Source organism: Sander lucioperca, chromosome 5 (genome assembly GCF_008315115.2).
Source record: "Sander lucioperca isolate FBNREF2018 chromosome 5, SLUC_FBN_1.2, whole genome shotgun sequence".
Lineage (NCBI taxonomy): Eukaryota > Metazoa > Chordata > Actinopteri > Perciformes > Percidae > Sander > Sander lucioperca.
In genome coordinates, this window is record NC_050177.1 from 13,525,585 (window position 1) to 13,537,389 (window position 11,805).

The 11,805-nt window shown below is 43.2% G+C and overlaps 1 protein-coding gene and 1 long non-coding RNA gene across 5 annotated transcripts in view; one reads left to right on the forward strand and one right to left on the reverse strand.

Annotated features, from left to right (window-relative positions):
- Nucleotides 1-596: 596 nt before the first annotated feature.
- Nucleotides 597-11,805, reverse strand: part of hic1 (hypermethylated in cancer 1) — a 14,522-nt gene continuing 3,313 nt past the window's right edge. For 2 of the 4 annotated variants that reach the window (XM_031286991.2, XM_031286989.2), the window contains exon 2: nt 597-8,182. In XM_031286991.2, coding sequence (XP_031142851.1) covers nt 5,955-8,165 — 2,211 coding nt within the window. In that variant the 5' untranslated portion in view covers nt 8,166-8,182 and the 3' untranslated portion in view covers nt 597-5,954. Of the gene's footprint in view, nt 8,199-11,805 lie in introns of all 4 variants that reach the window. The other 2 variants (XM_031286988.2, XM_031286990.2) reach the window with 1 other exon arrangement.
- The window catches only part of LOC116041130, a 22,655-nt gene continuing 13,910 nt past the window's right edge, over nt 3,061-11,805 (forward strand). Inside the window, exon 1 of the long non-coding RNA XR_004102848.2 lies at nt 3,061-3,070. This is a non-coding gene — a long non-coding RNA (uncharacterized LOC116041130). The remainder of the gene's footprint in view (nt 3,071-11,805) is intronic.

Consider the following 11,805-nt stretch of genomic DNA (forward strand, 5'->3'; position numbering starts at 1 on the left):
GTACATGCGTGCGTGCGTGCGCGTGATCGTGCGTGTGTGCGTGCGTGCGATATACAATCAAATGTTCTCCTTGACCAACTTTCGCTCGTTCAAATTCCTGCATGTTTTGTCCTTTCTCTTTGTTTGTCTTTGTTTGTACACTGTAAACTAAAAGATTCAAGCCAAAGTCCACTTAGTCTGTCTTGTATTGGTTTATGGTAGAGACAGAAACAGAGGTCCAAGATAAACAGATGGAAGAAGACACGGGCAGCCAGAACCCCCCCCTTCCCTATTAAACTACAAAGAGCCTACTGTGGGTCGTGGCTGATTGGGCGATAATTGTTAGGTCTGGGAAAAGGATGACATCTCTGAGGGCACGCTGACATGAACATTAACATTTAAAAAAAAAAAAAAAAATGACCTGCAGCAATGAACAATTAAAGGGAAAAACTTAATTTCCTCACAAGATAATTTCCTAAAAGAGGGAAATGAAATAGAGTGAATCACAGAATGAGGTGGGGGGGAAAAAGAGGTGAACAAAGCAACCAGCTTTTCTTTGTTACTTGACGATCAAGCACAGGCTACTTTTCTCTTTGTTTCTGTTTTTTTTTTTTTTCCCTCTCAACTCCTCTCCCTTACTTGTTCTCTCCATCTCAGTACATGACTTGGCTGGTGCAGCCGAGGCCCGGCTCAATTGTGCAATTTCATACATGTTTACTTTACTGGCATCTTTCTGAGCATATTTTCCCCTGAACATTTCCCCTCACATTATTCTGCATTTCCTCTACAACGATATGCTGTCTTTAATCTCCCTTTGTAAGCCGTTTCTTGGCTTGAGGATCACAGTACAATAACGATGTCAGCCTTTTTTTATATATATATATATATATTTGGCCCGTCATCTGCTGTATTTTAACACATGCCACAAAGTTCATTTTGGAAATTGATCAGGGCTTAAAGAAAAAGAAAGTAGCTCTTCACATAAACATTTAGACAACTGTCTTCTTCAGCATGAAAAACAGCTGGAAGTAAGTGGATCAGGGGAGAGGAGGGAGGCAGCGGGCGCTGCGGGTCAGCGGTTTGTGTTGAGTGTAAGAAGAGAGAAGGGACAGAGAGAGGTGAGCAGGGAAGCTGTGCTTCGAGGTAACAAGGGCGGCGAACGAGCGTGGCCAAGCTCTGCTCTGGAGGGAGGAAGAGGAGGACAGCAAAGTGCCAGAGGAAAGGCAATTGTGGGACTTCTAGGGGAATCATAAGAGTAATAAAAAATCACAATGCAATGATCTTTCCAGAAAAGTGCAGTTCGGGGAAATAAATCTAAAGCAGCTGCTTGTAATAAAGACTCTTGAAAGTGTAGAATCTCTCTCTGCTACGCTGTGGGAAAGGCATTCAGACTTGTAGACGGACAGGTGCACTACGTGGACACATCCGAACACCTACACACTCACACAGGCACACACGCATGCATACAAGTTGTTGCAGAATCATCGATGCTTGTTATATTGAAGACACATTTGTATTAGTTGACTTAAGGGGCAGTTTTTGGTTTCAACGCCAAAAAAAAGCCTTGATTATTGATATTATTTGGCTCTAGCTTACATTTGAACATGAGTCCTCATTAAAAAAAAAAACAAATATGTACACTGGACAATAGTGGCATGTCTGCGCTGTGCTCTCAAGATTAGCCATTTAGATAATGGCTTTTTAAGGCAAAGTCAAAGTTGGTCAGAAGCTTAGCTCGACAAACTCCAAAACTACAAACTACAAAGATTGTTGCTGAGTTTTGTTGTGAGTATCCGCAATGTCGGCTAAGTGCTTCAGTCTTTTTGGCACATATCGGGAAACACAGTAAATGTCAAACAGCGGTATGATTGCAGATCAGGACTATTCAGCCTGTCAGAGTCACATAGGTGACCTCGGCCCGCTGCTGCTGGTAGAAAGTTTTATGGCATGCTTTACATTTTTCAACATTAAACCTAAACCCTTTTTTGGTGTACACGGGGCCACTGGAACTCATCCAGACATTTTTTACTTCTATACTGTTAGTGTTGCAAAAGTTACGGGCCTGGGATGGTTGCCATATCAACATTAGAAAGGAATGAAGTGGCCTAAAAAATAAAATAAAATGATCAACCCACATCTCATAGTTGGTGGTTTGTCTCGCTGCACTCATTTATATTTGCATTGGTTGATTTTCATTACATAAATTGATGTAACTAATAAATTGTTTTGAATGCCTAAGTTTATTACTTTCTAAACATCTTCATCAAAACCACTTTGGTGGCAATGGGAGGTTTTCTGGGCTGGTGTGTCATATAAATAACGTTAACAAAGGCATTATGGCATAAAACCCCACAGGGCAAGTGGCTACACCAGCAAATTGAAACAAGACTCTTGTAATTTTACTAATTGAATAAACCACAGAGCAATAAAAACACTGCCATTTTCTAAATTATGAATTACATTACAGTTTCTAGGCCCTTCATATTGATCAGCGCTGCCCCAATAAAAAAAAAAAACAATCCCCAAAATGTCTGAAGGCTTCCTCGCCGTGCAGCCCTTGAAAGCCCATGATGTCACATCACCGTGATACTGAGCAGAGGTCTATTCCCAAAGAGTATAAAAAGGGGAAGGAAAAGAGAAGATACAGTCAACTTGTTTTCTGAATGGAGAGTTTTAGAAGTACGAACAGGCTTTCATACTGAGACAATGGCTCGCGTCCACCCTGCTGCGCTCTCCCTGCTCCTCTCCCTCCCCATTCTCCGTCTCTCTATCTGCGTCTGAGCAGAAGCACACGGCACATCCTGCTCAACACAACACACCAGCCAAAAGTTCACTTCCTGCTCCTCAGCTCTTCTCCTTCACACCGACCCTATTCCCAGGACGTGCATTAACAGCCCTTCATACGCTCGAATGGCACAGGGACGTACAAACAGACGAGCAAACGCTTCCCTTTTCTATAGATACACAACCCTCCTCCCCCTCTGTCTGTCATACGCATTAATGCAATTAAGCACATTTTAAACTGTGCACATCCTAGAGAAATGTTCAGCCATTATCTTGCTCTTCCCTCCTGCACAGATTTGGAGTGACAGTGGAAACACTTTGTGTTATTTTAATGGTGTAAGGCAGGGAAAAAGGAGGAGACAGATTTTCATTTAAACAAGTGAATGAGAAAGAGTGAGGGGACTGAAAGTCCCACGACTGACATCCGCCTACTGTACATTTTTAACACGTGTGCACTTGCTTGTGGACAAAGTTGTAAATAATGTTTCGTTTAGCCTATCTTTGCTTTTTCTTGTTACAGAGCTTGACAAAAGAGTCCTGTTCCTGTGTGTTTGTGTGCATGTATACGGCCTCAGTCTGGCTCTCGTCATTGCAAGTTCACTAACCTCTGGAGAAATATGAGGCGACTTTTCATACCCGCCCTCTGAAGCCACTGTTCGTCTGTTTAGGGAAATACTGAGAATATTCTGTGTGGTTGAAACCAAAGATCAAATCCATCATGCTCGCTAAAGTGTGGTTCACACAAATTCACAAATAGCCAGTTAAGATGCAACCAAAATGACTTTGCCTTATGTTATAACAATTGGAATTGGTCATACCAGCACAAGCCTCTTTGAGGACAACACAATAGAAAATGTATACCGCATAGTAAAAAATAAAAACAAAGAAAATGTTAATATCACATGTTATCTCTTCACCATAAAACAAGAAATGTATAAACACAGAAAAAACCACAGGTTTAACACAGGACAACTGCCCTGTTGATAAGAAAATAAAAAAAGTGTGTGTGTGTGTGTGTGTGTGTGTTGACATTGTAATTGGAAGGTTTAGTAAAGCTTAGCGTCCCCATGCTGGGTTCAGTCCTGAGGTAAGCACCAGTTTCTCGTGCGCAGCTTTCAGTTCAAATAAAAAAAAAAAATGTTAAAAAAAAAAAAAAAAGTGACAGAAAACCACGTTTGATATGATCATATGCTACAGAGAAGAAGCCCTTAAATTATTGTTACATTTAAAGAAGAACAATCCCAAAAGTCAGGCACATGGTCTCTGTTTTTCTTTTTTTTAAGCCTCTAGGATTCACTACCTCTATCACAGTGTATTTATGGCTTTAGTCTTCACATTCACCCACTGAGGTTGGCATTGGCACTATAGTGGTCAGACATTTCTAATCTGAATCAAGGACCAGTAAAAGTGGTAAAAGAAAACCAAAGGCCAGCACGTTCTTTGGAATAAACATTTTAAAGACAAAAATGTGCCGTCAACCTGCAACTATTTAAGTGCTCTTTTGTTTTCAAGCTGGAGGAACGGCTGGTCAGCCAACACAGAAATATGTCATTCTTTGTTTTCACGTTTGATACAAGCGGGGAAAGGGAGGCTGGGCAGGGAGACATTCGCTCGGCTCGGATATGTTGTTAATAAGTGGATCAGAGGGGTAAGATGGCAGGCATGAAATGGGACATCGTGCCGGCGAGCAGTGGGAATTGTCCGGGAGAAAGTGAGATTTCACAGGGATTGCTGAGGCACAGCAGCTGGGGTGTGCTGTTCACCCGCTGGCTTCCAGGGACGACCCACAAACCCCTTCTTATGTTCATATCACGGACAGATTAGCAGCTCGCTGTGTGTGTGTGTGGAGGGGGAGGGAGTGTATATGTGTGTGGGGTGAGTGGAGTGAAGCGCTTTTAAGGCAAAGGGCTGAGTACAGCACTCACTTTGGCCTGTCAACAGTAGCAGGGCTCCCAGACAACAGACTGCAGGGGAGGGAGGTCTAATGAGAGGTGGGACAGTGGAGCTGCGGCGACGCGACATCTGACTACCGTCGCTACACGATTAATCATCAGGCTGCTGCGAATAGAGTAATTGCTGTTGAAAGTAAATGACAGATTTCTGTGCCATTCATTCTGACCTCGTCCCTGCCTCTCTGCTCGGCTGCATCCATAATTGTAAATATTACACGATGTCAGAGGCAACACCCATGCTTGGTCTACGCCGTGAGATGAAGCTATGCTCATCATGAACAGGGATTAGTGTGTCATCAGTTGGGTATGTGCAATCGTGTCCCAGTTATGAGATCACAGGGCTTTGCTTATTGCATCTCAATAACAACTGAAAGGGATGTTAGTCAAAATGCTATAAAAACGTTTTAGGTCAAGAAGGGTTACACGCTGCATGTAAGGCTGATTAAGCTACCATTACTGTCACATAGCATGAGTCTTTATCCGCACAAATATGTGGGGGTAGTGGGTTACTTTTTAAAAATGTGGAGAAAATAAAACAGAGGAGACTTTACCGAGATGCCAGTCATTCCCTTGCGACTTGGGAAGCAGGAGCATGATTTGAAGAAGCTGGGATACATAAATGATCCAGTACCCCAAAAACAGAAGAAAAAAAAAAGAAAAGAAAAAATATATCCTCCCATTACTTTAAAGTCCAGAAGAGTTGGCTTATTCATTTGGTAAAAGCTCAGGTCTGGACTCAAACCCTGAATCTTGTCCTTATGTGCTTTTTTCTTTTTTTTTTGTACACTGATGATACTTAATAGTACACAGGTTTAGGGTCAGATTGCAACATTTCCTTGCAACAGTTTCTCTTTGGATTTCACCAAAATACAAAAAATAAATAAAACAATTTCATTTTGGTTTTCAATTTGTCACTTTGGCTCAATGGCTGTAAAAAAAATTTTTTTTTTAAAGTTTGTTTGCATACACTGTACATAAATACTGGACTTCTTTGAGTGAGTGTCTCTTGGTCACGGAATAGCACAGAGCTCCTTTATGAAGGAGGACTTTAAGATACATTAGATGCATAGAAAGGCACTTAGAGTCTACACCTTTTGGTGTGCATGAGCAGACCAATTCCTCTTGGCCTGAGTCTGAGGTGCAGAGGAGATATTGTGTTGAGGTGAATGGCTTTAGAATACTGCAAGTTATGTGTGCACAGATCTATTGGTGACTGCCATTTATGCAGGTCATGTGGTCTTAGCTGGGTGAGTAGCGGTCAATGGTGCGGGCTTCAGACAGGGCCTGTGGAGGAGGGGGGAGGGGTTGGCCCAGGACATCCATCTTGTCGTGGGCGAGGCCCAGGTGCTCCGAGGCCAGTTTGGACAGCGGGTAGAGGCTTTCCATGACCTTTGCATCAGCTACCAGTTGCTGCTGGGCTTGGATGAGAAGCTCATTGGCCTTCTCCTGCTTCAGCCCCAAATGCTCTGCTGCATATTTACTCAGAGGATAGATGCCCTCAGCAAAGTCCAGCTTCAGTTTCCCATCTGCGGTCAGGCCCCCTGCAGTCCCTCCACTGCTGTGCATCTTCATGTGGCTGATGAGGTTGCGTTGCTGAGCGAACTTCCCTCCGCAAACCTGACATTCGTAGGGCTTCTCCCCTGAGTGGATGCGCATGTGCTCGGTTAGGCGATACTGGCGGGTGAAGCGCATGCCACAGGAGTCGCAGGCAAAAGGTTTAAGGCCCAGGTGGCTACGCATGTGGCGCGTCATGGTGCCGCGCTGCGTGAACTTCTTGCCACAGATGCTGCAGGGGTAAGGCCGGGTCAGCCAGTGGGTCTTCTCATGCTGGCGCAAAGTGGCTGGATCTTTGTAGGACTTCTCACAGGAGGAACAGCGGTAGGGTCGGATCATCTCCCCGATGCCCCCTGAACTCAGCCCCTGGCTGGACTTGGTCTCAAAGTGGGACAGACTGTTCAAACTGTTGCAGCTGTTCAGGCTCCCATAACCGTTTGTATTACTGCTCATGTTTTTGGTGCTGCCGTTATTGCTGTTGCCCATCTCCCCACCAGAGTTGCCGTGCATCTCTTCTTCCGTGTGTGTCTCCACATGCGCATTGAGCTGCTCTGAGCTCGGAAAGCCTTTGTCACAGGGAATGCAGACATACAGATTGTCCCCGAAGCTCTCTGGCTCGTAAGGTATGTGGAACCTCCCCATTGGTCCAGAAGGGGACGGGCGGCCTTCACTACTGCCCGTCTCCTCTGTGCCTGACCCGCTCTTGTCGTCGGCTCCTTCACTCTCCTCCCCGGCCTTGTGGTGGTTATGATGCTGTTCTCCATTTTCCCCCGCTTCTTCCTCGTCCTCATCCTCATCTTCATCTTCAGCTGTGTATGACAGTGGCTCATGTTTCACCCAGCGGTAGATGTTTCCCATATCTCTGCCTGCCTCTCCACCCTCTGTGGGGGTGTCAGGGCTGGGGAGGCATGGGTAGCGATCTCTTCCCTGGGAGCCTGAGCGGTGCAGGTGGGGGAGGTGTGGGCCAAAAGGCTGGTTGTGATGGAGGAATGGTGGAGGAGTGAGGGAGCTTGCCTGGTCAGTCGACTCCATTTTTTCTGAGGGGAAGGCCCTTCCATTCGTCCCCTGTATGGGACTAGTGCGTCCGCTCAGAGTCCCGTCTCGCTCCTCATCGTTGTGAGTGTTTGCCAGATGGGATTGAGAAGGTGTGTGCTGAGACTGGGAGTTGGGGCTTTTCTTGGAGAGATCAAGGCCATAGCTGGGGGAGCAGTTCCTCTCAGGGTGGGCTGAGCGCCCAATATGGGCAGGCAGAGCTGACTGCAGGGACGGGAACACCTGAGAGCCCTGGATGGAGGTGGGAGCATACAGTTCCGCAGCGTGAACGGCTAGTCGATGGGGAACTAGCTCCTCTAGCGGTGATGCTCGGGTTGCATTGTTATTTAAAATTCCTCCTGGAGGGCAGGACTGAATGACAGGAGTAGAAATCCTATACCTGCCACCACTCCCTAAACCCATATTATTGGGCCCCATCTTTGGGTAGGGCAGAAATGCAGGACCTGGGCGGGGAGGGTACTTGCCATTTCTTTTCAGCTTCTTTTTGCACAAAGCCACTAAGTCAAGCAGCTGAAGGTAGCTGGCTGCTGCCAAGACAGCCCCTAGATTGGGTTCAGTGGGAGAAGTGGGGTCTCCCTCACTGAGGCGGCCTGTGTAGATGTAGTCCAGAATGACCCTGAAGACCCCTGGACTCACCATCTCGTGGTCGAGGTTGATGAGATTGTCATGGACCACCAAAGATTTCAAGTAGAGGCTGCTGGCAGCCAGAATGTTCTTGTGAGCTCTGAAGAGGGCGTTCTGCACCACAATGATAACATCACACAGGAAGCCTTTGGTTCGTTGGCTGTTGAGCTGCAGGAGGAGATCCCTAGCATGACTTGGAACGTCCATGGCATCCAGCATCGTCTTCAGTCCGCCACCTGCAACAACAGATATCTGTAAAACATCATGCGGCAGTCAGCATTTCGATGCACAAAAACACAATTAATGCGTCATTTTCTGCATCATCAGAATAGTTATTGTTGAATTTTTTTTTTTTTTAAAGGACTCTATCAAATCCATGATTTACACATCAGAATATATTAAAATATATTTGAGAGGTTTGAGTGCCAAAAGATTGGATTGCCAACATAAAAGTAAAGGAATTTTTAGGAGTAATATGGAAGCAAAAATATCCCTTGCATATGCATTGCATATTTGTGAGGATTAATATAGATTCATTTATTTATAACAGATTTTCTTTTGAATCACAAAACATCACTTAATTAAATAGCATTTTTATGCAAACTCATAACAGTTACAGTTTACATAATCATGTTTAATTCATAGATTCCACTCGATGGAATATGCACAGAGTAAAGATCGAAGCGCACATGAAGGCCACTTGGTAGGAGTGAACTTTTGCTGAAGGTGAGCGGCTGCAATGGTTTTCTCATTATCAGAAATTCAAGTCTACGCATTCACTTCCTCTGCAGCAAGCAAAAAGAAAGGGGGAAAAAAAACAAAATTCAGTGAACAGCAGATAGATATTTTGTAACCGCTGGCTTCCTGATAAAGTATTCCACAAATGGTGTGCAGAGTTTTTAAACAAAGCAAAGGGATGAATGTTTCACAAGTATGAGGAACAGCAGGTATAAACCTGTGGTGGACGGACACATCCAAAAAAAGATAGGTCTTTCGGCTCCCCTTTCTGCCCAGTCATATAAGGAGCACTGAGCGCATAGGATGTAAATCAACGTAACATGGTTCAATATTTTACATTATGATGAGCTCCAGGGATCTAATGCACGCACGCATGCATACACAAACACACACACACACACACACACACACACACACACACACACACACTCAAATATCAACACTAATTGTTCCATCGAGCCTAAAATAAACTATATGAGCTCCATGCATGAAACACAATGTATTGTTCAATCAGTGGCATCTGAGGATAGTTTACTTATGAGATTACACATCCCAACTGTCCCTAAGGGCTTAGTCTCACTTGTGGGAAACAAGCTACTAAATAAATATCATGTCATCCGTCTGATCATGGTCTTCCTGACACCAGCTCATTCACTTCTTGTTTATTTCATTCAGTTTACACGCTCAGCACATGAATAGGGAAGTATGAATTTAAGTAAAATAAACCTTCACGAGTGAGTTACTAGGGAATTCTGGAGAATCCTGAACAAAGAGTCATGTCACCATTATCTTCTCTTACAATGCATCGCTGACAATAGTCCTAAAAAATCAGGGTTACTCCCTAGTACAGTTTAAGCGGTATATTTTTGTAATTGCATGGTCAGCATCAGGCGGAAATGTCATCACTGATGAAACGGAAAATGAAAAGGCAGAATAAATATGACGTCCAGCACGTGATCATGAGTATCTTTTAAATACCACAAGTTTTATAAAAAGAAATTCCAAAGGTGCTGTCCTCATATCTATACGTATGACTCGTATGCTCTTTATTACTTATTATCTGGTCATGAATTTCTAAAACAAAAAAAAGAAGAAAGGGGAAAAAAAGGCTATGAATAAAAAGGCGGGTAAGACAGGTTTAGGTGGATTTACGTTCCATCATGTCCCCAGTTGTCATCTAAAGTGTTTCCACTTCTGGTTTCTGTCTGGCTCTGATTACTCTGCGGCCATATTTTACTATAAATTTCAGCGTTCGGTCAGATCAAACATGTTTAGAAATGAGGGTGATATGAAAAATAGTACTTTCCACAACGTGTTGAACTTTTGCAGTCTCCATCGCATTAAGGAGTGTTTAGCTTACTGTTACTGGTTACTGTGCTGAGCATGGTGACGCTTTGTGTACTCACACACACACAAACACACACACACACACACACACACAATCAGTACATTCCCGTCTGTATGCGGTCTACAGCGCCGTATTATGCGACACGGTTCATTTGCATCACTCAGCATAACAGAAAATGAAGCCTTCTTTTTTATCCTGATTTATGAAGACATTTTATTTTTTTAAACAGGGCTTCTAAAACATTTAAAATCCACATTTTATATAGCCGTGCCATGTTTTGTAAAATATTTTGTGATACAAGAGAGAGAAAAAAATCTCATGCACAAAGCAACATTTCTGTGCACCTGCAATGTGCTGTGCATACAACAAACTAGTTGTGGTAACGCCTTGTGGTAACAACAGTCAAGGTGGCTGTGGGTTTCCCATCAGGACAATAAGAGTCTTCTTTTTTTTCTCCTTGTGATCCCAATGAGTCTTTTGAGAAGCTACAATTTGTCTTTTAAAATATCTGAGCCCCCCTGTTTGATGTAGCCTATACTGACAAAAAGTGAAAGGCCACAGAAAAACATGTTTCATAAAAGTCTTGATCTGGAGGACATGTGTAAGCTCACTGCATCCTGTTAGGAAGCCATGTATGATTGCTATGATATTTAGTCAGAGGACACATCTTAGAGCAAGCCTGCTACATATATAGGCTCATGTTCTCGTAAGCACATTCAAAGCCTGCTCTGCGGCTTGTTTTGTTAGTTTGTTGTGTTAAACGGGCTAAATGAAATCATTTTTCTAAGCTGCACATACAAGTCCTGAGAGAAGTATACTCGAGTCCTTCTGGGATGCACGGCTGTTTCCATCTGATAGCATTCTTTTTTTTTTGTTAATGACCCGTCAACATGCCGAGGAAACTTAGATGATGGGGATGTAGTTTACAGGGATGACATTCAGTTATTTGCATTAGATTAATATCCATTGATGCTGTGTTCAGTCTGTTTTGTCACTTTTGGGGCTTGGGGTGAAGCAGGAGACTATAAACCTCCATACCTCTACATGCAGCCTCCGTCACACAAACACTCCAGACATCTGCTTAAAACGTTGTGTTGACATTTTATTTTCTTCATTTCAATTTGCAGCCCATGCTCATGGAGCCTTGTTTATTTTAGAACCCATTTGACCACGTTCATACACCGCCCCATGTTCAATTTATGAGGCAATACAGCATCAGTGTAAATGTGCAAGAAGATATTTTACTGTAGTTTTGTATTACTTTTAATCCAACTCATTTATTTTATTTTTGTCATTTTTGTGACTCACAAGAGGGCATTTCATGCATTAAATAACAGACTGAGTTTCTCAATTAAGTTGAAGTTAAGTTTAAAGTGCTAAAAAACAAAACAAAACAAAAACTGCATTCTGAAGCGCAGACCGAGCAGTAGCACTAATAATGGTGGATGAATAAGTCGACTTTTAGGCAGGTCAGCAAACATCATGGGGAGTCAGAGTCGGTTTCCTGTTTGATTACTGTAATCGCGTATCTAAAAATCATCACACATTATGAAATAGTGTCGGAAATGCGTCTTAATCTTGATGCCGAGGTAACCGTTAATTTAAACAGCAGATCACGAATAATCATATTCATATCACATGGTTATAATCGACAATTAATGCCTATTTAAGTAGGCTTATTAACGGGATAAATTGTCGTTTGGTTTTGGATTACAATCCTTTTTATGCCGTGCAGGTTTTACAACATTTTTTTTATTTATTTTATTTTTTTTT